Source organism: Magallana gigas, chromosome 6 (genome assembly GCF_963853765.1).
Source record: "Magallana gigas chromosome 6, xbMagGiga1.1, whole genome shotgun sequence".
NCBI classification, from domain to species: domain Eukaryota; kingdom Metazoa; phylum Mollusca; class Bivalvia; order Ostreida; family Ostreidae; genus Magallana; species Magallana gigas.
In genome coordinates this window covers 47,818,803-47,844,830 of record NC_088858.1, presented here as the reverse complement: position 1 = coordinate 47,844,830, position 26,028 = coordinate 47,818,803, and the positions used below count along the sequence as shown (strand labels likewise).

At 34.4% G+C, this 26,028-nt stretch overlaps 3 protein-coding genes across 6 annotated transcripts; all 3 read left to right on the top strand.

The window, feature by feature from the left end:
• Positions 1-676: 676 nt before the first annotated feature.
• LOC105333101 (uncharacterized) lies at positions 677-13,071 on the top strand. Of its 3 annotated transcripts, none has more exons than XM_011435924.4 (16): positions 682-1,307; positions 6,845-6,902; positions 7,207-7,233; positions 7,536-7,595; positions 7,772-7,789; positions 7,983-8,000; positions 8,384-8,401; positions 8,684-8,701; positions 8,859-8,876; positions 8,963-8,989; positions 9,098-9,115; positions 9,267-9,284; positions 9,449-9,991; positions 10,281-10,355; positions 10,598-10,693; positions 11,010-13,071. In XM_011435924.4, exons 1-16 carry the CDS (start codon positions 1,014-1,016, stop codon positions 11,762-11,764), a joined length of 2,061 nt encoding a protein of 686 aa, XP_011434226.3. In that variant the 5' UTR covers positions 682-1,013; the 3' UTR covers positions 11,765-13,071. The 3 variants fall into 3 exon arrangements, with proteins under 3 accessions (XP_034323422.2, XP_011434226.3, XP_011434227.3); XM_011435925.4 differs by lacking the exon at positions 682-1,307 and adding an exon at positions 5,783-6,142; XM_034467531.2 differs by lacking the exon at positions 9,267-9,284 and having other exon boundaries at positions 677-1,307.
• A 4,269-nt stretch (positions 13,072-17,340) lies between these two features.
• On the top strand, positions 17,341-20,723 carry LOC105333103 (methionine synthase reductase). Its single transcript, XM_066086946.1, has 2 exons — positions 17,341-17,419; positions 18,098-20,723. Exon 2 carries the CDS (start codon positions 18,126-18,128, stop codon positions 20,322-20,324), a length of 2,199 nt encoding a protein of 732 aa, XP_065943018.1. The 5' UTR covers positions 17,341-17,419; positions 18,098-18,125; the 3' UTR covers positions 20,325-20,723.
• Positions 20,724-21,236: 513 nt separating this feature from the next.
• LOC105333104 (mediator of RNA polymerase II transcription subunit 6) lies at positions 21,237-26,028 on the top strand. 2 transcript variants are annotated; one of them, XM_011435928.4, is made up of 8 exons: positions 21,237-21,358; positions 22,845-23,007; positions 23,445-23,536; positions 24,052-24,134; positions 24,454-24,493; positions 24,858-24,926; positions 25,066-25,206; positions 25,669-26,028. In XM_011435928.4, exons 1-8 carry the CDS (start codon positions 21,349-21,351, stop codon positions 25,782-25,784), a joined length of 714 nt encoding a protein of 237 aa, XP_011434230.3. In that variant the 5' UTR covers positions 21,237-21,348; the 3' UTR covers positions 25,785-26,028. The 2 variants fall into 2 exon arrangements, with proteins under 2 accessions (XP_011434230.3, XP_011434229.3); XM_011435927.4 differs by lacking the exon at positions 21,237-21,358 and having other exon boundaries at positions 22,829-23,007; positions 25,669-25,934.

The following is a 26,028-nucleotide window of genomic DNA, read 5'->3' as shown; positions in this document are numbered from 1 at the left end:
ATCCAACATTGAGTACAAAGACCAAAATGATTCTATCATTTTCTTTAATTCAAAGTGCACAATAATAAGCATCTTTGTTCAATTAATCAATTACTTTCGCAAAAAATCTTCATGTCTCAGATTTATCGAACACTCCTTTAAAGTAGACAAGATATTGAGAGTTAAGAAAAAGGCAATCAGAGAAAAGTACTAGGCACATTTGCTGATTGCGTAATTAAAATGTGTTTAGGCAGGTGTACACCGCAAATTAAGTCTCAAGAGAGTATGTTTACTAAATAGCTGTATTTGAATGCTTAAATCTACGAGCGCAATTGCAGAGGTGTATTTCGTCATATATTATGATATTGTATTGCAATCTATTTTTTTACGTTCAAAGCATTCAATATAAGATATTGCATCTATGTCAGAATTATCATAAATAATTGGTTTAAATACAACAGATTACGCACATATATGCAGAGGTGAAAAGAAGACCATAATGCCCTCGCTTACATACCGATAAACATAGGTGCAAATTCTCAGTTCTGGTGCCATCCTCAACATTAATATGAGCATTCTTAGAAAGGGTTTTATATAAGATTTCGTAATTTGTAAAATATGACGTAATAATTCCGACCTTCCATCAAACTACTGAACGCAACAGGGCTCCATTTGTAACCGAGGGAGTCGAACTTTCAAGTACAGGAGATTACTCTGGTTTATCGGTAGATCTACCTTAGACATTTACAAATACTGAGGAGCTCATTATAACCGCCAAATCAAAGATTTGTCGAGGTTATGGGGAACTGGAATGATAAAATCATAAACGTTTGATCCGCAAGATACAAATACGTTGGCCTTTTAACGATGTTATATTGGATTTCTCTGCATGTGCACTATGACAGACAATAGTTTATCGAAACCCATTAGTGAAATGGTGTTGAACGGATAGGACTCACCTATTACATTATATTTTTGCCGTCGGTTCGTGCGTGATTTTCCTGCCATCTTCACATGAATGAACCCTCTACGCTATGATGCGGGCAATGGAGACACACCGTGTGCTCTTCCACCTGAGAATTATCTACATCCTCCTGTTTATATTGTCCGCATTCAGCATCGCTGCTCTGTGGGTTTCTCTTGAGGCATATTCCGGACTTAAACGCCTAGACAAGGTGAAGTGGAGAATGTTTAGGTATCCTAGCTATAGAAATATAACTGAGGACGAAATGCAAAGAGCCAAGCGGAACCACGTGGAACCACCGGATATGTTCCAGGACGTCACATTTGCCGGACTTTCCTCCTCAGGCATTGACTTGTATCCAATGGTAAATTTACATTTTTTCTTTTTGCGGAGAAAATACACTGTTTGTTTATTCGATTATTTATAATATTTAGTGAACTATAAACGTGTTCTTTAAGTAAAGTATTTGGTTGATTTGTTGATGTATAAATATCTGAATAAAAGGAATGCAGCAGAATTGTACATGTATGCAGATGTCCAACGTTTTGATAATAATTTCGAGTAAATAAAAGTTTATCATATGTATTATTAGATTTTTTGACAAGAATGAACAAAAGTTAGTCCATCAAAAAAATGCACGTAACTGTGTTTGTCTCAGTTCGAATCTTTTAATTAATTATTTAATAATAATACATCAAAGCAGTCCTTTGTAGTATCGTTTGGTGAAGTAATTTTCAAACACAGGGTTTCTTTGTGGGTAAAGCCTGTACAGTTTGTTAAAGGTTAGCATAAAGTTTACCGCCTTATTTCTCTGATTAAATCTCCGGCCATGTCATCGAAATTGCCATCACAATGCCCCTGAGTAGATGATTGTCCCTTTAGAGGACTTTTACGACCTGTAAAGTGGACTCGGGGTGGTTCAGGGTGGTTGTTCGGTTTGTAAAATTTAGAGTTGGTGGACTGTTTGAATTTTATACGATTCTGTTTGCGTTGATTAGAATTTCCACAGACGGATAACGAGCTACTATAACAATAACTTAAGAAATGCATTTTAAAATTTAAGACATAAATTGTATGTAAGAAAATCTGTATCATGAATATTGAGAAAGGGGATGCAATTGATAAGGAATTTTGTACTAGAATTAGAAGAAGAAAATATATCAAAATGTCACAAATATGACGGGCTAAACTTTGAGGAATGGGCAGTCCGTCTCTCAGCTACCTTTATCTTTTCGTTGAGACTGAGTTTAAGTATCAACTTAAAATTTCTTGGTTCTAAGATACAATAAATTTTCTGTTTTCATTATGATTGTAAACAGTTTTAACACAAAATTACTATTACCTACTTAGTAATATATCTTTTGATAAAATATTTTTTATATTCTCTCTCTCTCTCTCTCTCTCTCTCTCTCTCTCTCTCTCTCTCTCTCTCTCTCTCTCTCTCTCTCTCTCTCTCTCAAATAATTACACATTTATATTTTCAATCTTAAACAGTATACACATGTAACTATAAACCTTTTTTATCATATAACATTTACCCCTTAAAGTGGTTCCTTACTCAATAAAAATCATCATGGATATTTCTGTATGTACATGGTTATCATGTTGTAAATTTTGAGTGCGACACTGTATTGAATCAAAGTACTGATAGTACTGAAAAGCGCTAACCCAGCTTCTGTAAATATATAACAGATATATGTATATAACATTTCAGCTTATGTATACGCACTATATTTTCCAATCACTGCGTGTCAGCCCCTGCAATGATGTTTGTTTTGCCTCGGGCTAGAATGTCACGACGTCATTGGATGAAACGCGTCACGTGGCTGCCTTACAAATTTCTTTAAAAGGCAAGCGTCAGAATTTATAGGGCAACATGGCGGACGTAACGTTATTTGAACTCAGTTTTTACACAAATGTTTGTTTACATAACAAACTGTAGGTCCTCGACAAAACAAAACACTTATTAGGTTTGTTACTGACTGTTTAAAGAAATTTGTGGGGTCAGTAAAGTCCATAGAAGGCTCGGCTTCGCCTCGCCTTCTATGGACTTTACTGACCCCACAAATTTCTTTAAACAGTCAGTAACAAACCTAATAAGTAATAATGTAAGACCCGTACATTACATTCACAATAGCCCGTACATTGGATTCACAATTGCCCGTGCAATAATGTGCACAAACTCCTGAAACTGGTTCCCTAACCAGTTTAAATGATGTAAACTTCTGCTCATAGGAGGCGGTTATTCGATGCACCGGAAGTAGAAGTCTAACGACAATAAAGCGCTGAGCTATGCTTAGCGCTTTAAAAATGTAATTATCATTAGTGATTAAGCACTGAATTTTTGGATAGATCTTTTATTTAATAAATATTATTTCTTTAGTATCAGACCAATCAGTATTTTCTGCGTGTTCAGAGGATTTTGATCTTTAACTACTATACGTTAAAAAAATAGTGTATTTGTACATGAATAGTATTTAGATGTAAATTTTACACAAGTTTTACAAACACACCAACCTTAGAGCTACATATTATTAAAACATACAAACTAAATTACTGAGAAAATGTTGGAAGAAAAAATGATTAATGACATTTCACCAAGGTCAAGTTGATTGAAGAAAATGGGAGTGTAGGCCCTACATGTTTTAAAAGTAAGTTGATTGAACAAAATGGGGGTATAGGCCCTACATGTTTTAAATGCTGTGGCAAAAATAAGTGTGTTTGCTTTAAAAGAGCACGGATAAAAGAATAAAATTCTAAATGAAAAAATTATCCAGTTAACTATCAAATTACAAAAGTATTTGCAAATTTTGTAATTTTTTGATTTTCTTATTTCCATGCTATCCCTACAAAATATCTTTCTTTTTTTTAAAATCATTTTATCAATAAAAATGACAAGTGTATAAAAGTGTTTCTCACATAACACTTGAAAATAAATGAAAAATGTAAATTGGAAACTTGTTTTAATTGAAAACGTTTATAAAACTGTAATGAACTGAAATTGGCGGGAAACCTTTTTTATAAAAAAGGGAGGTATACATGTTTTTGATATTCTAGTAAGAACAGTAATTTAGACATTTTTTGTTTATTTTTTAATTACATATGGTGTCAAATTATGATTTTCAGAGAGAGAAACCAAAACATTTCCGAGTATAGGACCAACCTTAGATAATTAAATAGATATTATATGATGGATCGATTGACGCGACCCCAACCTCCATGGTGCGATGGCACGATAGTGAGCTACATGGCCCTATCCGGATTCCAGAATTATGTATTTCACTTGTATACGAGGGTTTTTCGGAAATTATTGAGACAACACAAATATCTCTCTTTCGAAGTGACGAATTTTAATGAAAATTGGCATAATCATTGAAGGAACCTAAACGAATAATTCAGCAAAGTAATATAACAAAATAATTAATAGTTTGTTTATGACAGTACAGAAACAAGTCGGTGGTCGGTGTACCCGGCGCAGGCACGTATTATAGCTCTTGACCCTTTCAACATACAATCTTCACCTTTATCAAATTAATATTGTTATCAATTTGAGTTGCTTTTTGACGTTGAATTTGAATTTTATTTGGAGGATATATTATATTGTAGACGCCACTTGCTGAAAGAAAAAAACCCCTCCTAATTATGACAAACTACTGTGGCTGATTTTGAGCCAATGATAAAAATGTTTAAGTTTGGTAATTTGGATTATTCTAATTCGTTAAACTTGGCTGCTCAACAAACCCAGCATCTCCATAAACACGTAATGTCATTTAACGTGAATACAGTATACTATTTCATGCATCTCAAAATCTAAAATAATAATCACTACATATTTTCAAGAAAATTATAGATTATTTTTATTAAGGGTGAGAACCTAGTAAGTTGCTAGAACATGTGTTCAAACTCACTGTATATTATATATACAATAAAATATGTTAAAACTAAGAAAATGCACATTGTTTACCCCCAAAAGCAGATAGACACCGTACGTACTTTCTGGGAGCTTTTTGATTAAGCCTCGTATGCTGAACTTGAGTACAAACACATATAACGTGCGTTCTTTTGCAAAATTATGATAACAATGTTTTAAACTTCAACAGATATTTTCTACATATTTTCTATCTATTCATAGTTTTGATATTTATTGCATTACGACCAAGAATTCCAAAACATGATTTTTAAAAATTCAAATCTTTATATGTTTTCGGTTGCTGTGACAACATCATCATTTAATATCATTTTTTATTATTAAACTAGATGAGTTACAGCAAAACTGAGTTTTCGAGATCTTAGTGGGTTTTTTTTTCAAAATCAATATTTTTTATAAAATATATTCAACAAATGAAGTTATGCTTCTGTCCAAAATAAAACAAAAGCAGTTTATAATTATCGGGTTTAAAGGGGTACATGGAAAAGACTGGCACAACTGGAAATTTTAGTTTAAATATACAAAATGTATGTACGTCCTGGAAAGATATTGAATAATTAGAGTACAAAAAATTCCTAATAAGCCCGAAAGATTGTAAATTAAAGTTTTATTATTTTGGTAATACATGTATTCAACTTTTTTAATTTCATTTCATTTTTTCTTTGCTTTGTGGATGTTTCAAAAATCTTGAACCAAAAGAATTAGATCAGCTGTTACATTACATATTGTATAAAATTCCAATTGAAGTTTAGCATCATCAAAACATTTGATCCATTTCCATCGAGTTACAATAAAATTAATGCAATCTTCTATAGCAGTTATACGTACATGAACGTACTCCTATAGACATTCAACCGGCGGGAATTTTTTTTAATAAGAAATATAAAACCATAGAATATAGATTAACAATGTATAACTCCGACGTGAAAGAGAAAAAAAACCCAATGTAGCTCGATAACATTGGTGAAAAACTCCACTGTTATAATAACTGTAGAAACCATCAAGAGAAATGCTTGATAAGCTAGATGGAACAGAGCTCTTACATAAACAAAATGGAGGTTCGAAGCGATCATGCTCTGCATATTAAAATCATATATTTGTTGATTTCTGTGAATACGTTCCTGACTGGAGTCTTGTATCTTACCACTAGAAACAATTGTGCCCCTAGTGCTCTTAGTGACCAGACGATAAATATTTACAAAAGCTACGTCAATAAATTACGCGGGAAAACTAATCGTCTGCGGCGCAGTTTCATTCCCCATAAAAACTCGGTAAGTAGTAAAAACGCTTTCATGGCCTCTTTTTATAATAAATATGTGGATATCATCGTTTAGTCCAGAGCATAATTGAGTCAAGGGTGGTGTTTACAAAGTTATGTCTTAGCAGGCACGTATACGTAGCATCGTCTTTGAAAGTTGGGGGGGGGGGGGGGGGGCAGACTCATCCAAAAAATCTTGAACAGGGAAAAAAAAGGGAAAAGGTTACTTTCCAGAATTCTGAAAATCCTAATCCAGGGGAAGGGAGGGGTATACTTTTCACTTCACTTTCACTGTTTGTTTCCTTATTTTCAATTCATTTTTTCATGGACACTGAAAAGTGGGGGGAGGGGGGGGGGGGGAGCAACTCCATGGTAATTCAATTTTTTGTATGTAAATTTAAGAAAAATCTTTGCTGCGCAAAAAAGTTCCCCCCTTGCCCCCCCCCCCCTCCCCCCGATGCTACGTGCCTGTTTAGACTGAGAAGTTCCATAATATATTCAAGACCACAGGTGCTTGAGGTCAGGACCCCCCCCCCCCCCCCCCCAATTTAGACCCCTAGTACATTTCATTTTTTATATTTAAAATGGAATATGTTTTGTATATGACTTTAAAGGAATTTCTATCAACTACCAACTACCCTGGGGTTTTCTAGAGGGGGGGGGGGGTCCTCAAGCGCTTTTGGTTCAAGATATAAGAATTTTTTTTCTTTTGTAGTCAATTGAACAATTTTGCACGAGAGTCGTTTCTGACTGTGACCTACAATTTCTGCAAGGTAAAATAATTTGGCAATGAACACTCGGGATAATACTTATTTAAAGTTTAGCTGGGGTATTGATCTTGATTTCGATCAATTGTTAAGTTATTTCTAAGAAGTTTATTATTTCAAAAGCAAATATATATAAAATAAAGCGTTAATTTCATTATTGATTGTATCTATCGCATTAATTTTACGCAAAATTGACATACATTATGTAAACTTTGTTTTGATTTATTACGGTTCAATGACCTTTTTTTGTATAGATGTACATTCATTAAAATCCTTATAACCGCACTTTTTTGGGGGGTATGTTTTTCAGGATTTCCTGGACCAAAAGGAGCCAAGGGTGAGCATTAGCGCTACATTTGCTGGCAATAGTAAAACAATTTTTAGTCAACGCCTTTTTAATTTCCATACACTGTATACCGTTGATGATAAGAGATCTTTATTCTACGCGAGAAATAAATCAAAAGCTGCCAATCAATGCAGAATGTCTGATAAAAACAGGAGAGATTGCCAAAACGCTAAACGAAGCAATGCCGATTAACAGTAATTGAAAAGCTTGAGAAGAAAGTTGCACGGAGTATAAAATCCAACAATTGTGTGCAATAATTTTCGTCTTGTCATCTTTTCTCTCACTTCTGATAGGAGAACCAGGCATCGATGGGAAAGGCATCAAAGGTTGCAGAGGAGAAAAAGGGGATGAAGGTAAGCGTATAATTAAGAAGTAAAATGTAACTGAGCTTCGGATAAAATAAATCCTCTTACTAGTATTTAAATTAATGTAATCAGTTCTTTGATCATGTGCATGTATCGGTAATATGTGTTGTTTAGCAATTGCGTTTCATTTAACATTAAGTAAAGTTTTCCAAATAACTTTATAGGTTTGCCTGGATTACCGGGTAAGTTTTGATACTATATATTACTGAGTATTCAAAATAATATTTAGTTAACCCGACACACCATTTTTTTTCTAGAGACGTACATTTATTGGACGCTCTTCTAATAACCAGTGATTTGACAATTTTGGGTTTGATTTGTATACAACATATGCTGTTTGAATATATATTGCTGTATTTAATGTACTTTTTGCAGGAACACGTGGAGATATAGGTATGTTCTTTTAAGATATGAATCCGTTTTATCTATAATATCTATGGCTGTCTCATGATGGGTTTTTTTCTGTATTTTTCAATAAGAATTCATTACTGTCATTTCATGAAATTTATTTGGATCTAGACGCATCAATAACGTCTTATAATGAAAGGAAATATTTATCCTCGCTCTCATAGATTGCAATCTCTGGTACATTTACTTATTGTTTTAATGCTAGACTGTGTTGGAGCCCGATGCACTTCTTTTAAATGTCATTTTATCATTGAACTTTACAAAAAAATAATAATAAAATTATTAATTATTATAATTACACGTGCGTGTATAATGATGCAAGGTATGGAAAATAATGATACCACCTTCTATGTACTTCTTTTTTACAGGATCGCAAGGTTTGCCAGGTAATCAGATTAATTTATTTGTTGTTAAAAGTCTTTTAAATGTTATTTTCCGACTTCTGTCAATAAAAAGTTAGGAATGTTTTCTTTCCTGGCCAATTGTATTATAATATTTCAATGTGTACACCAGATCACGTGATCCTAATTGTTCGCTTGATGACGTGGCCTTTAAATTCTAGTATAGAATGATACGATTTAAAAACTTAGTTTATGGGGGTATACACACAGTGGTTAAAATTTAATATAGTCTTCATCATATGGAAACTTTAATTTTCTCATTTTCAGGAATCCAAGGCATATCTGGTAAATATAGAAATTTTTCCAATCTTCCATACAAACATCACTTCTAAGCATAATGCGTCACTATACTATCAGCAAAAATAAGTAAAGCAATCTCCTGGTCAAAAAATGAAGATCGGTTTTTTAAAGTATTGACTAATTGGAAATATTATTTTTCTAGGAGCAAAGGGCAATATGGGTGAGTAGGTAAAAAGTTACAATTTTGAATCCATGATAACGAAAAACATTCCTTAAACATAATATATTCTTGAAAACTTATTGTAGGAGACCCCGGACCTGAGGGGCCTATAGGTGAGTACTTTTTTATCTCCTTTTTCTCGACTTGCTTTAATAATTACATATATGAACATCCATTGAAAATATAATCCTTATTTATGTTTTCCTCATTTCCCAACTTAGGCGAAAAGGGACAAAAAGGTAAGTTTTCCTCGTATATTGGAACATTCCGGTATGTATTTTAACAGTATTTATTTGAATTAACGTACAAAAAATAAACATATTTTCGATTTTTGAACTATTTACATTTTGTCACTGTTTTAAATAATTTTTTATGATTTTCGTTTTGAAGGTGAGGTAGGAAATCAAGGTAAAATGATTTACATTCAATCTATGCATGTTTTTTGATTTTCTTCGATCAAGTAAATTCATAATTTATCGACATTTAACTGTAAAAAAAATCAGTTTTAAGTCCTTTTTAACTAAATGAGGTCAATTACATTTATTTCATAAACTTGATGAATTACTCGCTAGGTAGTCGAGGCATCCCAGGGCCGAAAGGGAACAGTGGAATGAGCGGTCAAAGGGGATTTCGTGGACCAAAGGGAGATATGGGATTTCCCGGACAAATGGGATTTCCTGGACTAAAGGGAGAAAAGGGTTTTCCCGGTCAAGCGGGATTTCCCGGACAAAAGGGAGAAAAGGGTTTTCCCGGTCAAGCGGGATTTCCCGGACAAAAGGGAGAAATGGGATTTCCTGGACATAAGGGAGTACCTGGAGATGTAGGACCAAGAGGTCCTATTGGATTCAAAGGGGCAGCAGGTCTCAAAGGTGAAAGAGGAATGGAAGGTCTCAAAGGTGATAAAGGGAATGAAGGTCCCAAAGGTGACAAAGGAAATGAAGGTCCCAAAGGGGAAAGAGGGATAGAAGGTTCTGTAGGAGAGAAGGGCGATACAGGTTCTAAAGGTGAAGATGGTAAACCCGGTCCTAAGGGTGACCGCGGAGAGAAGGGGACCCAAGGAGTAGCATGGTCGCCTTCGTCAAATGAAACGTGTCTTTGTTCTTGTTCATACCTAGGTAAGACAGGGTCACAAATATCCTAGCACTTAATTGTCACATTTTTATTACAACAGTATATATTAACGTTGTTTTAAAAGAAGCGTTTTTTTTAAATCCATCAATTTGACAAAATTCTCCATCTCCAAACGAAGGACATCATGTATATCATGTACATTATAGCACTTCTTTTGTAGACTTACACAATTGTCTTAAGTTAATTGTGAAAGCGAGAACACAAGCTATTATAAATAAAAATGATTACTAAAGATCTCCCACAAGTGATTTAATATTAATTTGTTCACTCAAGGAACGCCACCAACAACCAGCCCCGTCACGATGATACAGGAAGAGGACATGACGACCGACATCGTAGCCTGCACGCGTATGTGTCCGATATCACAGGCAACTCTAGCTTAACTGTGGTGCCGTGATAATAACATCAAGTTATATAATTATGCACTTTAATTTCATTATACATAGATCTGATATAGTTTACAGACAAGTATTGAATTTTTAAGTGAAAACCGTTTTATTCTATCGTTATTTTGTTTATTTGGACTTGTAAGGTATAATTACGTAAATACTAAAAGAGATTAATTTGATTTCTGTAATGTGTGTCCATAGCAACGTCCACCACAACGAGCACTTCAACAACAACAACGACGACGACAACAACAACAACAACTCCCATTCCAACAACGCCCAGGCCAAGGAAAAGTTGTCAGTATATTTGTTTCAAATCTAAATATTTACATGTACATTTATTTTTATACTGTCTTTATCCGTATCATAATAAAACTATATATACAAGTAACTGGCACTGGCTTGAAATGGGCATTTTCATTAATGTCACAAAGAATCACTCTTGATTTCTTATTTCTTAAATTACTTTAAGTGCATTATTGATTCATTATCCATGTCTCCCTGTCAAAATCTGTACATGTAGTTACTCTTTACATTCGATTCATGATATACAAAAGTAATGGGAAGCATCAGTTATGATGTTAAAAAAAATACTGGTATTTCTCTGTTATAGATTGCCTTATAAAGAAAATTGGAATTCCATTTTTTAAAATGAAAACTGGGCCGGCTAAAGGGTGTTGGATGAGGGATCAGGTGGTGAATTCGGAGCGGATCTGGATAGCGGAAGGTGTGAGTGGTCAATTCTTAAAGGAGTACACGTCTATAGAAAACACACAGGAAATAACTGCGTACAACCTAACACAGTTCTATTTTCAAGGAACAAATCACATTGTGTACAACGGCACATTTTGTTATCACTGGAAGGGAACGATGAAGATCGTGTGTTATGATATGCGTTTGCAATCCGTTGTCATGGCAAGTGACGTAGATGACTCAAATTTTGAGGACGATAGAACTTTGTATAAGGGGAGCAACTCGTACTATGATTTAGAAGCAGATAATAATGGTCTGTGGCTGATTTTTTCCAAGAAGAACGATTCTGTTTATACGTATGTGTTGCAATTTTATCCTGGTACTTTAAGAGAATACAGACAGATAAAAGTCCCCGTGAACTCGCGTCAATATGGTAACGGGTTTATATCCTGTGGAATTTTGTACTTGGTAAAAAGTGCTTCAGTACAACGAACTACAATTGACTTTGCTTATGATCTTTTCGAAATGAAAACAATACCAATATCATTGGATTTTATCAATCCGTTTGCAGATAGTTCCATGATAAGTTTCTATAATAATAGGAGTCCACGACTGAGTAGAATCTTAGGCTGGGACGATGGCAGGCAAATTGACTACCAAATACTTTTCGAGTAAACATTAATCCACACATTCTATATGTTTTAAAGCATATCTATTTTACATTAATTGTTGCAATAAGATTATCTTAATTTTAAATGTAGTGTACATCTCGTTATGTTTATTTCTTTTATTCACAAAGACATTTAATTGAAATCATAATGATTGGTTTATGCAGAATAAGGAAAAACACTTAATTGGTTTTTCAGAAATTGCTGTTGCATGTAATGTATTTTCTCTTACGAATATTTTATGAATTATGCAAATATATATCATATACATGTATATTTATGCACAAAACCCTTTTCAATTCTATTTCATACAATGCTTGTACTCTAAAAAGGCAGTGACTGTTATTTTGCATTGTTCTGTTTCGTTATAAATGCGGTGTGCATCTTCATTTCAAATTAAAGTGGCGTTTTTTTCTTTGATAGAGGTCATATACAAGTATGCCGGAAAATGAAAAATTAATGACCAAAGAGGGCTGGATGGTCGCGGCAATTTCAAACTATCTGCGGATCTAGAGGAGGGTCGGGTTCCGGACACCTGCCCCCTCCTGGAAAATTCAAATTTTCTAAAAGAAAAAAATTCAAATTTTACATCTAAGATATTTTTTGACTTGACAATAGTTGAAAACAAAAGCGATATACATGTAAATATTTAAGGTAGATCTGATGGATAGTTTGTTGACCGCCGAGCCTCCTCAAAGATTTAGTGATTTGATTTTTCATCCAGCTTTTGTTTTTGAAAATGTTCCTTCACAGTATTGTTTTATCTGCGAGTAAATGTTTTGTGTTACAATAAATTCAAGGTCGTATGGGACATCTCTATATATGTTCTATGGAAATAAACTTAAAAATCAAGTATAAAATAAAAGTTTTTTCCCCTAAAGTTATACTTAATTGCGTTGCGCAATGGGTTAGAACGTTAACTACGAATCAGTAAGTAATGAGTTCGAATCCCGCCGATATCTTTTTTTCTCGTTTTAGGATACCACTCCCCCATCGGAAATCCTGGAGGAATAAACTTATAAAACAAAATATCGTTTAATTGTGTTCAAAATAAACTTTCAAAATAATTTTCACCCGTTGAAAAAAATTAAACCGTCCTTTATTTATATTTTTTGGTCAATCATTGTAAAATTTGAAGATTATATACATGTAACTGATGAAAGTATTCTGATAATGATTATGTACTTTTATCCACACTAAAATTGACAGGTGTCCCATACCACCTTAAAGATTATCTTGGTTTTCCATTCAGAAAAATAACCATAATTTGTTGAACAAAGTTGACTTGATCAGAAATAAAGCTTTCGGATTGCCCCGACTTGTTTATGTCTGATTTAAAACCGAACATGTATCATCCACAGACAGATGCTCCACTTCACGCAGGTATGAATTTTGTTATTTAGTGGTGGTTTCTTCAAACATTGAAATTGTAAACCATTAATAGTACCACTACATGTATATGAAAAAAGTTAGACCGTTCATCTCCCTCTTTGTTTTCGACGTGGTCGTTTTGGCCTCTGCGATCGATTACCAGATATAACAAAAAGCGAGTTGAAAGGTCTGATTTTAATTAAATTGTTTCTAACCTATTTTCATAGTTGAAAATCAGTTTAATTTATAAGAAATTAGTAAGGATTCGGACAGATTCATGTTTGTGATTTTTTTTCTTTTCGCAATCAAAAGAAAATTAACCCTGTATCTTTCTATCCATTTGTTGTTTTCACATACATTAAGCTCAGTTAGATAGTGTGTTATATGAATGGCAATAACTCTAGTCGTCCAAACGTAAAGAACTATATTTAATATGGGCCTAAAATGGCCCCATAAAATGAATATCATTTAGTTCTTTCACAATTTTGATGTATTGCGAACTGTTTGAAAATTTTGAAACAATCTTTCAAATATTATATATTTATACTTCATTCATATCAAAATGCTCGGACAACTTGGTGGTTCCGCGGACTTTTATGAATTTTTTTTATCTATTGCTAAGTAGAGGTGAATTCAAATCGATTAATGATTTGAATAAAGGGGTCAACATAACAAATTACTGATACTTTTAATCACGACCATTTTTTCCACAAGAAGATATGAAGAATTTACCCGTGCAAGAGCCACAGGGTTTGTACATACACCATTGGACATGGGTAAAAATTATATGGAAAACAATTTATAAAAAGTGCCATAACTGTGCCCACTATATGGATTAGAGTTTGATGATTGCCAGATACCAAGTGTTTTGTGGGTAGATATTGGAGTAGATATGTCCCTTTCAAAAATAACGTTATAATTATATTTGCCAGCCATATAGAACCATTATAAAAAGACCATGGACTTTCATTAGGACGTAGCTATCTATTGATTTCTTGCGTCAAAACAAGCGATATACTAGTATGCACCGATTGCGTAGTCTAAGCTCTAAAGCCAGACAAATTTTGTTGATTTCAAAGAGCCTTGGCTGATTGGCTAGCAATTAAATAGACAGGCCTACATGATACATCTACGCCACATTGCTGTTTCACCCAACTACCCAAAGTCCAAGCTCTTGTTAAAATGGTTCTAATATCAGGGACGTATACTAGTATATAGTATTATACGTCCCTGCTAATAGCGAGCGCAGCGAGGCGGCGCGAAGCGCCGCTCGCGTAGCGAGCTCCATAGACAACGTGTACGAACGGAGGAAATTCGAGTTAAAATCTGCACATTGTTCAAAGAAAATTTTGTGGACCCGCGTGAAAACGTTCTACTATCCCAGTGATCCTTTGCGGTGCATAGCAACATCGTGGAACAGGAAGTGTTTCTACGGAAAATTCTTACCTGTACATCGCATACATCATTTTCATTTAACAATAAAAAAATCCTTCTAAAAACATTACAGTAAACAAATAAGCTTACGTAAAAAAAACTTTATATGACGTCATTTCCTTCTCCGAATTTGTCCGACAATTTACGAAAACTGTCGAGCGCAAAAGAATGTTAACTATGACGTCACAAAGATCTCGCGTTTTAATTTCCCGCGATACATTTAGAGGTGGATCAAGCATATGTACTGGATCATGTAGGAAGTACTCAGTATCAGTGTTAACGGTGACTCTTTGGCTGATTAGTTTTGATCTACGTGCAGCCACGTCATTTTGTAATGAATAGATAAAAGAAAAGAATTAAACTGTTAAAATATCTACCGGTACATGTATTTGTTATATAGTTGCATATGTGGTCAAATAATATTGGATATCACACACTAAGAAAGGGTTGAGGGCACATGTCTACAACGCAGCGTCGCTTATATAGCGTACAGAAATTAAAAAGATTTAAAACAAAATTGATGTCACAGAGGAAAATAATTAAAACACAGGTTACAACAAGGAACGAAATGAGAAATAACAGACAAGATTTATTTTTTTACTGATTTTAATGATCATTATTAAAAGGTAAAGAAAAGATAAAACATAATTGTATCTACAGAAAAAAAAACGGCGTTGTGTTTATCAAAATATTTTAATACAATGTAAGTCTGTTTAACATTTTATTAACGCTCAGTGGTAGTTTGTTTAAGTGTATAAGACTAGGAAGGGGTCATTGGATAACTTCGGGTTCCTTGCGGTGGTAAGTTTTCGAGACAAAGCCAACGTTTTTTGGTTAGGGCAAGTCCACGGGTTGCATTTAACAATGATGACAGATGTGTGGTTCCTTCTGCGCTCGCCCCAACGGTCACACCGTAAAACATATTATAGATATATTAGCGAGCGCAGCTCGCCGGCGCGCAGCGCCGGCTAGCGAAGCGAGCTTTAAGAACCAGTGTGCGCGGGAAAAAGAACGAGCTAAACCTACAGTTCATCAAACAAAATTTTTTGTCTACGTCCCATAATGCTCTCTAATGTTTTCACCCGTGGTGCTATGCCAAAAATGGCCGACTTTTAACTCGTAATTTACGGTGACTTAAAGTTTGAAGACACGTTTTGAGTACCGCATATGCTTTGGCGAGACTCGAAAGATTTGTTACATGCTTCCATACCTCCGTATTGAGTCGAGAAACGTAAACAAAGACGAACAAAGTCATAAATGACGTCACAGTGCACTCGCGCTATATTTCCCCACTCGGAACTACTCGGATGTCTCGCGCACTCGACATTAACGTTTGTATGGAGCGTAGCGGAATCAGCCGAGGATTGCCGATTGATATTTCCCGCGATAAATTTAGAGGTGGATCAAACATCTGTAATAAGTATAGTCTGCGATACCTGCCTCATTTTGACATATGATTTGTTTTTAGTCTTTTTTTAATATAGAGATTTTATATATATATATACTAGCAAGAGCCATACTTTACTGTCATATCGATCCATTTTTAAACTAATTGTGCATGCATGTACAGTAGGCAGGTAAGTATATGAGTAGGGAGGAAATAAACAATAGGACATTTCGAACTAAATAAAAAGGAATAAAATGAAAAATTAACAGAAAAAAAAATTATGTAGAATTTAAAAGTGGGAAATTACACACCTTCAAATAGGTACCGGGCTCTCTCTCTCTCTCTCTCTCTCTCTCTCTCTCTCTCTCTCTCTCTCTCTCTCTCTCTCTCTCTCTCTCTCTCTCTCTCTCTCTCTCTCTCTCTCTCTCTCTCTCTCTCTCTCTCTCTCTGGGTAGGGGGTTGCGCTGTATATATCATAACCATTAAAATTAGTACCATTGCATACTTATTGTAGAGCAATACTCTCTCAAAAATTCTTTGTCGTTCTTTGATACCTCAATAAAAGTTGACAATGATGCAAGCTACAGTATGTGTAATTCTTGCTGCGCTCGCCAGAACGGTAGCACCGTAAAACATATTAGCAAAGATGCTAAGTTTGTTTGCAATACATGCACCCTAACCCCCCCCCCCTCCCTCGAACTTTAAAAGTGTAACAGATGAGATGATTGCATTTTTGAATTCTTAGGTACAGTATACATTACAGCTTCTTTATTGGTTAGATAGTTATTATCAGGCATAATATTAAAGATACACAACATGTAAAATTGTTTCCAGTACATTGGGAGTGGTGCCCGGTGGGGGGGGGGGGGGTGGTCAAAGCGCCTTAATTATATTTTTGTGATTTTTGGTAGTTATTTCTGTTCTTGTTTTGATTTGTCAGACATAGACGTGGGTCATACTACCTGATGGCTCATTCTCAAATTGTTATTCCGGAAATAGTTAATCTTCTCTCTTACTTCCCTTACCTAGTATGATATTGACTGAATTCAGTTTATTCTATTGGATCTATTTAGTTAAAAGAAATAAAATATCAAAGAAAAAAGTAAAATAATCCATCAAATTAACGGCAGGCGTCTAGATTTCCTCGGCAGGCGTATGAATTCTACGTAAGAGTTATCTATCTTTACCAACATTGAACATTTTTGCTAATTTTGTGCTAAATAATCAATATAAAGTCAACTTTTTGTTATTATGATACTTAATTTAGTTAAGTTAAATAAAATATCAAAGAAAATATTAAAATAATCCATCAGGTAAACGGCAGGCGTGCGGTTTTCTCTCGGCAGGCGTGTTTTCCCCGGCAGGCGTCGGCAGGCGTGTTTTAGTATGACCGTGAATCCTGTATTGGGTAATAACACACGGCCAGTGAGTGATGTAATTGATCTGAAGGCCATTCTGATATTCTACCAGGTAAATGAATGAAATTGAATTAAACTATAGTTTTTTCAATGATGAGAAACCACTTTATACTATTCTCCATTATTTATATTTTTCTAAAAGCTGAGAGTGAGACACAGAAGGTGTACATGTGTGTAGCTATACGTGTTCATGTATGTTATGGCAGGGACTCGACTTTCAGTCACTATACATGCATTTGATCATGGTCAGTGGTCATTGAGCCAAATTGAAGACATTTGTCAAATTGACAAAGTTCCGTACGATTTAAAATTTTAAACTTAGATAAAAGCAACCAATTACCATTGGTTACAGGAGAATGGGACACTTTTCTTATCTTTTAAAGAATTGTTTTAATTTGAAATTTGAGTGTTTTGTTTTTCTAAGTAATAATCAACTTTTAGAAGAAAATCAACTTAGATGAGATTTCAGTACAAGATTCAACTTGAAAAATAGTGTGGATCACTATAACAATTGTCAAGTTCATCAGGAGTTTGTATTCTCTAAATTATTCACTATTTTCACATATACATGTACATCATTACATATCATCTACATGTTTGTTTTGAAAGCTTCCCTTTTGTAGGCCTCTGGGACTGTGAGAGGGTATCTCTTGTTCATGTTGCTTTGCCTTGCTCACACCAGGCAGATGTAAAATATAATATTCCTAATATCTTTTTTATCTTTCCCTAGTATAAAGAGACCAGGACATAAGTAGAAGATGCCTTTAAAGAGGAAGCGTTTTTTACTTTTATATGGATCCCAGACTGGACAAGCTGATGCTATAACAGAGGAGATCCTTGATAACTCAGCAGCCCATGGACTGGAATGTGAAAGACACTGCCTCAGTCAGGCAGAGAAGAAATTCACTCTGGAAAAGGAAACCTGTGTTGTGATTGTGACCTCTACCACTGGGGATGGTGAGCCACCCGAAACAGCCCTCAAATTCTTCAGACGACTGAAGAAGAAAACACATTCTAGTGATTATTTATCACACCTTAATTATGCACTGTTAGGTTTGGGTGATTCTAACTATACAAACTTCTGCAATGCAGGTAAAACTTTGGATAAGAGGCTTGAAGAGTTAGGGGCCAAGAGATTTTATTTATCAGGCTGGGCTGATGATGCAGTGGGTTTAGAACAAGTAGTAGAACCATGGATTGAGGGGCTTTTCCCAGCACTCCTCAAATTCCTATCTTTCAACTGTCCAGATTTTTCAGGCACTAGTCAAATAACAGAAATCTGTGAAATTGAAGTAGAAAGAAGTCACTTTGATAAAGATGGAGAATCCAGTGATAAGAAAATTGAAACTAAAATTACTGAATCAAATGGTCGTTTCAAGGAAAAAGAAAGTCAAGCAAAGAATACCACTGATTCAACTGAACCAAACATTGATAAGTTTGAAAGTGAATCCTCTTCAACTATTAGTAATGGTAAAGGATTGAATGAAACAGAAGACTTAGTAAAGCACATTGGAGATATAACCTTAGAAGAATCAACAAAACCATCACTCAGAAAGTCAATTGCACCTCTCTGTGATGCTGCAGTCACTGTTCCTTTACTTCCAGCAGCCTACCTCTCCATTAATTTTGATATTGATCAAGATATGAAACCATCTCTTCTTCCATCTAATTCATCAGCTGTGACAACTATTTCAGAGGCAACAGTTATTCGAACAGATATTTTGACTTCAAAAGAAGCACTGAAGAAAACATTAAGACTTAGACTAAAAATTGGTGAAGAGTTTGAATACCAGCCAGGAGATTCTGTTTCAGTTTATTGTCAGAATGAAGAGAAAGAGGTGGAAATGCTGCTAAAGAGACTAAATGTTCTAGACAAAGCTGACATTATCTGCCAAATAGAACTGATGAAAGACACCAAGAAAGCCAAAGCGGCCATTCCACTCCACATTCCTACCATTACCACCCTCAGGAGCTTATTCACATACAATATTGACATACGAGAACCTCCCAAAAAAGCTGTGATCCGACAACTTGTCGAAGGAACAACAAATCCACAGGAAAAAAGAAGGCTGCAGGAACTGTGCAGTAAACAGGGAATGGGTGACTACACAAGCTTTATTAGGAATCCTGAAATCAGTATCTTAGATCTCCTCCTGGCATTCCCATCCTGTAATCCTGATGTTGACAGGTTGATCGAGTCTCTTCCTAAATTACAACCAAGACCTTACTCAGCCTGCAGCTCACCTCTGAAGACACCGCAACACCTAGACATTGCCTTCAATGTGATAAATATTCCTGAGGGCGATGGCAGGAGTTTTGCAAGGCAAGGAGTATGTACTGGTATGTTGGATAGGGTGACAAATCAGAATCAAATCAGGGAAGAGTCAACAGAAGATAGGACTGATACGGAAATCTTCCAGTTACAGATTTCCGCCAGACCTAATCAGTATTTCCGCTTGCCCAGTGATGTGTCTATACCACTCATTTTGATTGGACCAGGGACAGGAGTGGCACCATTTGTCGGCTTTCTTCAACACAGGGAGATGCAGAAAAACTCAGCAAAATTTGCTGACCAAGCATTCGGAGAAATATTTCTTTTCTTTGGTTGCAGGAACAGGTCACAAGACTTTTTATTCAAAGAAGAGCTGATGAGACTACAGAAGGTGGATATTTTAAGTAAACTCTATGTCTCATTTTCTCGTGAAGCCATATCACAAGAGGATCCAAAGTATGTCCAGGACAATATCAAAAGAAATGCTGAGCAGGTACTCCAATTGATTTACAATCAGAAAGCAGTTATATATGTTTGTGGAGATGCCAAGAACATGGCCAAAGATGTGAATCAAACTTTTATGAAAATATTGCAAGAGAAGAAAGAAATGACAGAGAGTGAGACAAAATCTTTCATCACCAAACTAAGGTTAGAGAGGAGATATTTAGAAGATGTTTGGACGTAACTTTAAAATGAAGCACTGGATTCCAAGAATATGTACTGTACATGTAACTAACAGCATGTTGTGATTCTGAATTATTCTTACCGTTAATTATTTTGAAAATGTTGAATTAAGTAGAACTTTAAGTGGAATTCATTCTAGTAGTTGTTGCATTGATGTGTAGTTCTAATGTTATACTGTTGTACAATGTATAACAGTTAAACAAATCTGTTGTTTATTAAATCTTTATGATTTTAGATACTCCTTTTGCAATAAGTAAATAAGATTCATTTACTCTTATGAAAGTGGGCTAATACCAGTTCTCAACATTTTATTTTGTTTGTTTAATCCATACCAGCTACCGATACATGTGGGTAAAAATTATTTTTTAAGAATTACATTTTATTTCCTTATTACCAAAATTCGTTGAAATGTTAAAAAAATATATAAAGCCCTCTAAATAGTAATTACATGTACATGTATGTGTGACTGCAATTATTTTTAGTTCCATGCAGTCTCTCGCAAGCAAAATAATCTTTCTTAAAAATATGTTGTTGATATTAATTGAAACGACATGGTTTTTATTTGATAATTTATGAAAACCTTTAACCACGCGTGTGTAAAAAGCTTTGTTTATTTATAAACCAGATAGTTTATCATGTTTTGATTTCTTGACCATTTAGATGTTATCTTTGAACATAACAGAAAATCATGTATCAGATATTCTATTGTTATCAATTTCTCATGAATTAGTTTTCAATAAAAACATTAAACAAATGCATTATCTTTTACAGACATTTTATGGGAGAGTGTGATGAAATATACCTTGTGATGTGTGTGTGTTTTATTTTTATAGCTGTAAGAATAAAGTGATGCAGAACTCATTATTGATAATAATTGTCGTGCCGAAATAATACAGACCGAAATGAGTAGTAACCGCTCAATAACGATCACGTGATCTAAAAATGGCGGACAAGAGAGCCTTGCCAAGTTGCTGAATTAGAATTTTTTTATTATCCCTATTGCAGACGACTTTTACACATTAGAAATGAGTCTTGGTAAGTGTTGGTACAATTTAGAATGTCAATTTTACAGCGATGTGGTTTTCGGCTCAGCTTACATGTGTGTTTTAACTTTCCTGACAATGGATTATTTCTATAGCATGAATGAAAGCATATATGGCAAGAAAATAGGACTATGTTTTGAGGTGATACTTTTGTACCCTAGGGTACACTCCTATATCTTTAAGGAGAAAAAACGCTCCTGACATATACGTGAAAAAATTTAATCATGAAAAAAAGCAACATTTGGGGCGCTCGTGACATACACTCGGGGCGCTCGTGAATTGCACTTGGGGCGCACCAAGAAAATTTGGGGCGGTCGTGCATGGGGCGCTTTGGCTTTGGGGCGAAGTGACCAGCACCCGATACACATGATTTACAAAGGAAAATGTTTACATCTTTTCTCCAAAGTTGTTTCATGCATTACCACAAACCTCTATGCACTGGTCTCAGGCAGACATATAAGGCAGAATGCAGAAATAAAAAACAAATACAATTTATTTTTTTTTTACAAAAACCCTGTGTTAAAACATTCCAAAATTAAGCACGCCATGGTGTATATCGACCAAAATAATTAGAAAAGTATACCTTATTTAACAGATAAAAGCTTTGTTTTATCATAATCTGCGATATTTTTAGCCTGCCCAAAACCTCATACTTGGTATGAAATCAAATGACAAATTACCCTATTATTCAGCCCAAGACCAGTTCATATATAGGACTTACCGCATAGGTGTGAAACAACTTATCCAGTCTGTATTCAGTGGTTTTATGCTGTTTATGCAGATAGAAATAAATAAATGTAAGCATGCCATATATGATTTAGTAGATCAATTATCGGTATCATTGAAGAGAATAAATGTACATGTAAACAGTAATAGTAATTAAGCACTTTCCCGTTGCATTTGGTCCGAAAGCGAAAATGGATGCAATTCACGGAAAAAGATATTAATCCACAGAATTCAGAATTAAAAACCTTGTGTTATTATTATACTAAAGTGATTACTTTTATTACAGAAACAAGCACCTTTGACTCTGTCCCAAGATACTTATTTTTAATTACTAACATTAATGCAAGAGGGTTCAAATGATATGCATTCAATATATCTCCTTTGAATGGTTTCAGTACAGGGTTTTAAAATAATGTTGATGATGTTTGTGATTTTGCATTGCAAATTACATGAACATACCTCAAATTTTATAATAATAAAAAAATGTGCAAGGTGTCCCTAGTACTTCTGAATAGAGGAAAGAGGTTGAACATTTTTCATTATGAATCTGCAATGTTTCTGTGAGTTTTTCCTGAGGTAAAATCAGATGACATGTTAATGAAAAAAAATTGGATTTCATTTTAATTTCATTTGAACAGTCAACTTATTCATTATTTTAGTTTAAAATTCTCAAAAAGTGAACTAATCAAAAGATTTAAGGCAGACTATAAATAATGAAATCTATAAAACGTTGATGATGATTTCTTTGACAGAAAACCCCCTGTTGGGGATGAGCTGGTATGACAGTGCCTGGGTGCCCCTCCTGAACCCCACCAATGTACTGGACTATTTCTGTGAGCGTAGTAACCCATTCTATGACCACATGTGTAACAACCAGATCATCAAGAGCCAGCGTCTCAGTCAGGAGCAGCTCAAGTAGGCAAAATAACATCTCAGGGGTCAAATAAATTTTAAATTTGGCAAATAATTTTTAAGAAAATGCAGCAAAAGGGCACTCGTTTTATTGCAGAACTTACAAAGGGGAAAAACTTGATATTCATATTCAAAAATAAAGGTAATCCCCTTTTCAAAATGGCAATGAAATTATTCGGTGCAACATCATTTGACCATGCAGTTGTTATAGTGCCTGGGAAACAAAACATTATTTTCTGGGGGCCTATTTGGGTTTGTTTATGGTAAATTTGCATTGAAACGTGAAATGATTTACAGATCGATCTTAATAAATTTCTGTTTATTTATTTATTTGAATATCAATCTTATCATTAAGGGAAACTGTAAATTTGAATGAATAGATATACCGGTATTTTAATTGCATAGAGATGAAGTCAATATCAATTATTTTTCTCTTACAGTAACATGGTGGGAATTGAATTTATATTGCTCCATGTTCAGGAGCCAATTCTTTATGTCATCAGAAAACAACACAGATTTTCACCTACACAAGGTATAAAACAAAGTGATATTGATTGTAGTCTACATGCTTTCATATTGCTTTATCACATGCCTCAATATACTGCAGATATCATGCTTAATAAGTTTTTGAAAAATGTGGTGACATAACGTGATAAAAAGATGCTCCATGATTTGTATTAATTAAAGTGGTATGATTTTATTTTTCCGTGTCATTGTCATAGTTCTTATGACATAGAACACACAATGAGTTAAATTAGAAGATGTATCTAATTACACAACCAATAGAATTCTATTAATATACAGTCAAACCTCGTTATCTCAAACTAGATGGGACGGGTTAAAAACTTAGAGATATCCAAGTATTCATGATATCAAGGGTAAATCACTTAAAGAATAAGAAGTTGGGACTTGAAAATCACTGCGACATATCTATTATCCATTATATTAGAGATATCGGGTGCTTGAGATACCGAAGTTAAACTGTATATTGTTTTGTTACCCATAGAATAAATTAAGGATTTATAATGTTTGGAATTTGGTTTACAGTGACCCCATTAGCAGATTACTACATTGTAAATGGAGTGGTCCATCTAGCACCTGATCTCTACTCTGTCATCAACGCCAGACTGGTAAGTCAGACCAGATTCTTGAACTATGACACTTAAAGTAATCATAGTTCATAACCACAAAAATTTGCCAATCATATTTCATAACTATAGAATGGCCAATATCATATTTCATAACTACAAAATTGGCCAATATTATAGTTCATAACTACAAAATGGCCAATATCATTGTTCATAACTACAAAAATTGACCAAATGAAGTTACGGTAACCTCTTTATTAATGTTTGAGAAATTCATTTCTTGTACATATATTTACATTTTAGTAAATTAAGTCGGGTCAATTGATATATACATGTATCTTTGTTTCTCTTTTACCAATAGTTGAACACAGTCTCCAGTCTCCAGTCAGCTTTTGATGAAGGTAAATTTACTGTATTTGATTGTTATATTGCATATTTGTTGAGAAAATTCTTTTTTTTGTTTGTTAGGGTACCAAATATATTATTTTCATAAGGTAAATAATAGAATTGATGGCAAAGAATAGAACATGTTTTAACAGTGTAGGAATAGATCAAGTTAAAAATTACTACTTTTGGATATTATAAAAATGCTTCAAAATCTTAATATATTAAATATTTTTGAAGTTTTAAAATCAGTGTTTTTTGATTTGAAAAAAAAGAAGTTTTTTTTTATAATGAAATCAGGGAAACTTTCAGTGAATGTAAAACATTTCGAAGATTATTAATGATAATTTAATTCGGAGCCTTTTCATGTTTTCTCATCAGCAATGTCCTATTCTCGATATCATCCATCAAAGGGATACTCCTGGGAGTTTTCAGAAAAAGAGGAACCAGGTTTGTGTTTTAAATTACATATAATTTCCAAACTGTTTGTTTTACCTTGTCTTAGTGAAATAAGGATCCAGTTCGATATTTCATTTTGACTAATTAATTCGAAAAGTATTTTTCTCTCATTCATCATATTTTGTTACAGAGAAAAAAGAATCTTCTGACAAGAAAAAGAAAGAGGAGCCAAGTTCTTTCTTTCAGAGACAGAGAGTGGATAATTTGTTGGGAGAACTTGCTAAAAAGTTCCCACCTAAAGTTGTACAGCCTATTCATACAGAGGTCAAAGGTAATGGGATTATTATCTTTAACTTTAGAGATGGATATTATTAGCTTTAAACTTCTAAACAGTTGTAAAATACATTTATTATGGGGTAATCACATATCTTTATATTTATATTTAAGCCATTGTGATGCTTATTATTTTGCAGGAAAAAATATTGCTTAGAAATACTGGCATGTGTTTTTTGCACAGGCACTTCTGCAATGAAATTTACTTCATAGCAAAATTCAAAACATAATTTTGTAGTTAATTATCCAAAAGATGAATGGAAATAAACATTTATTTGCTGTTTTTCCTCTGAAAGCAAAGTAAATTGCCATTAACGGAAGTGTTATACCCCATGTAATTAGGAGTAAGAATCCTTGTGTTATTATTATTATACTATGGGGTTTAACCTCATTGCAGAAAGAAGTGCTTGTGGTTGTATGGTACGAGCTAACAGTAATACAACCCAATTTCTGTTTTTAGAAGAGCCTGTGAAACAGGAAGCTGTGGTGAAACAGGAGATAAAGCAGGAAAAACCGGATGATAAAGCCAACAGCATCAAACCTCCCCCTGAGAAGCGGGCCAAGCTCACGCGGTGACCGAGGGCCCACCAGTGGGTCTATGACCAACTGGTAGTCCACCACTTTGAGTTACATGTACATGTAATGACTGTCTGTGTGTGAGCTATACAAAGACACAGTGAGGTGCTAGAACTTGTTGAGGTTATACATACAGATGTGACCCTACTAGTGCATGTACCTGTATACAAACCTTATACAAATGGTACATGTTTTATACAGATCTGAAAGTTCACTTCATTTCGCTGTGCTATATACTGCGTTA

Bases quoted from the DNA above. Each gene is read 5' to 3' on its own strand.
- LOC105333101 (XM_011435924.4), top strand. From the start codon at position 1,014: ATGATGCGGGCAATGGAGACACACCGTGTGCTCTTCCACCTGAGAATT. The intron at 1,308-6,844 runs GTAAATTTACAT...TTTCTTTTGTAG, and splicing joins GCATTGACTTGTATCCAATG to TCAATTGAACAATTTTGCAC. The intron at 9,992-10,280 runs GTAAGACAGGGT...TGTTCACTCAAG, and splicing joins TTGTTCTTGTTCATACCTAG to GAACGCCACCAACAACCAGC.
- LOC105333103 (XM_066086946.1), top strand. From the start codon at position 18,126: ATGCCTTTAAAGAGGAAGCGTTTTTTACTTTTATATGGATCCCAGACT.
- LOC105333104 (XM_011435927.4), top strand. From the start codon at position 22,829: ATGATTTCTTTGACAGAAAACCCCCTGTTGGGGATGAGCTGGTATGAC. The intron at 24,927-25,065 runs GTTTGTGTTTTA...ATTTTGTTACAG, and splicing joins TTCAGAAAAAGAGGAACCAG to AGAAAAAAGAATCTTCTGAC. The intron at 25,207-25,668 runs GTAATGGGATTA...TTCTGTTTTTAG, and splicing joins TATTCATACAGAGGTCAAAG to AAGAGCCTGTGAAACAGGAA.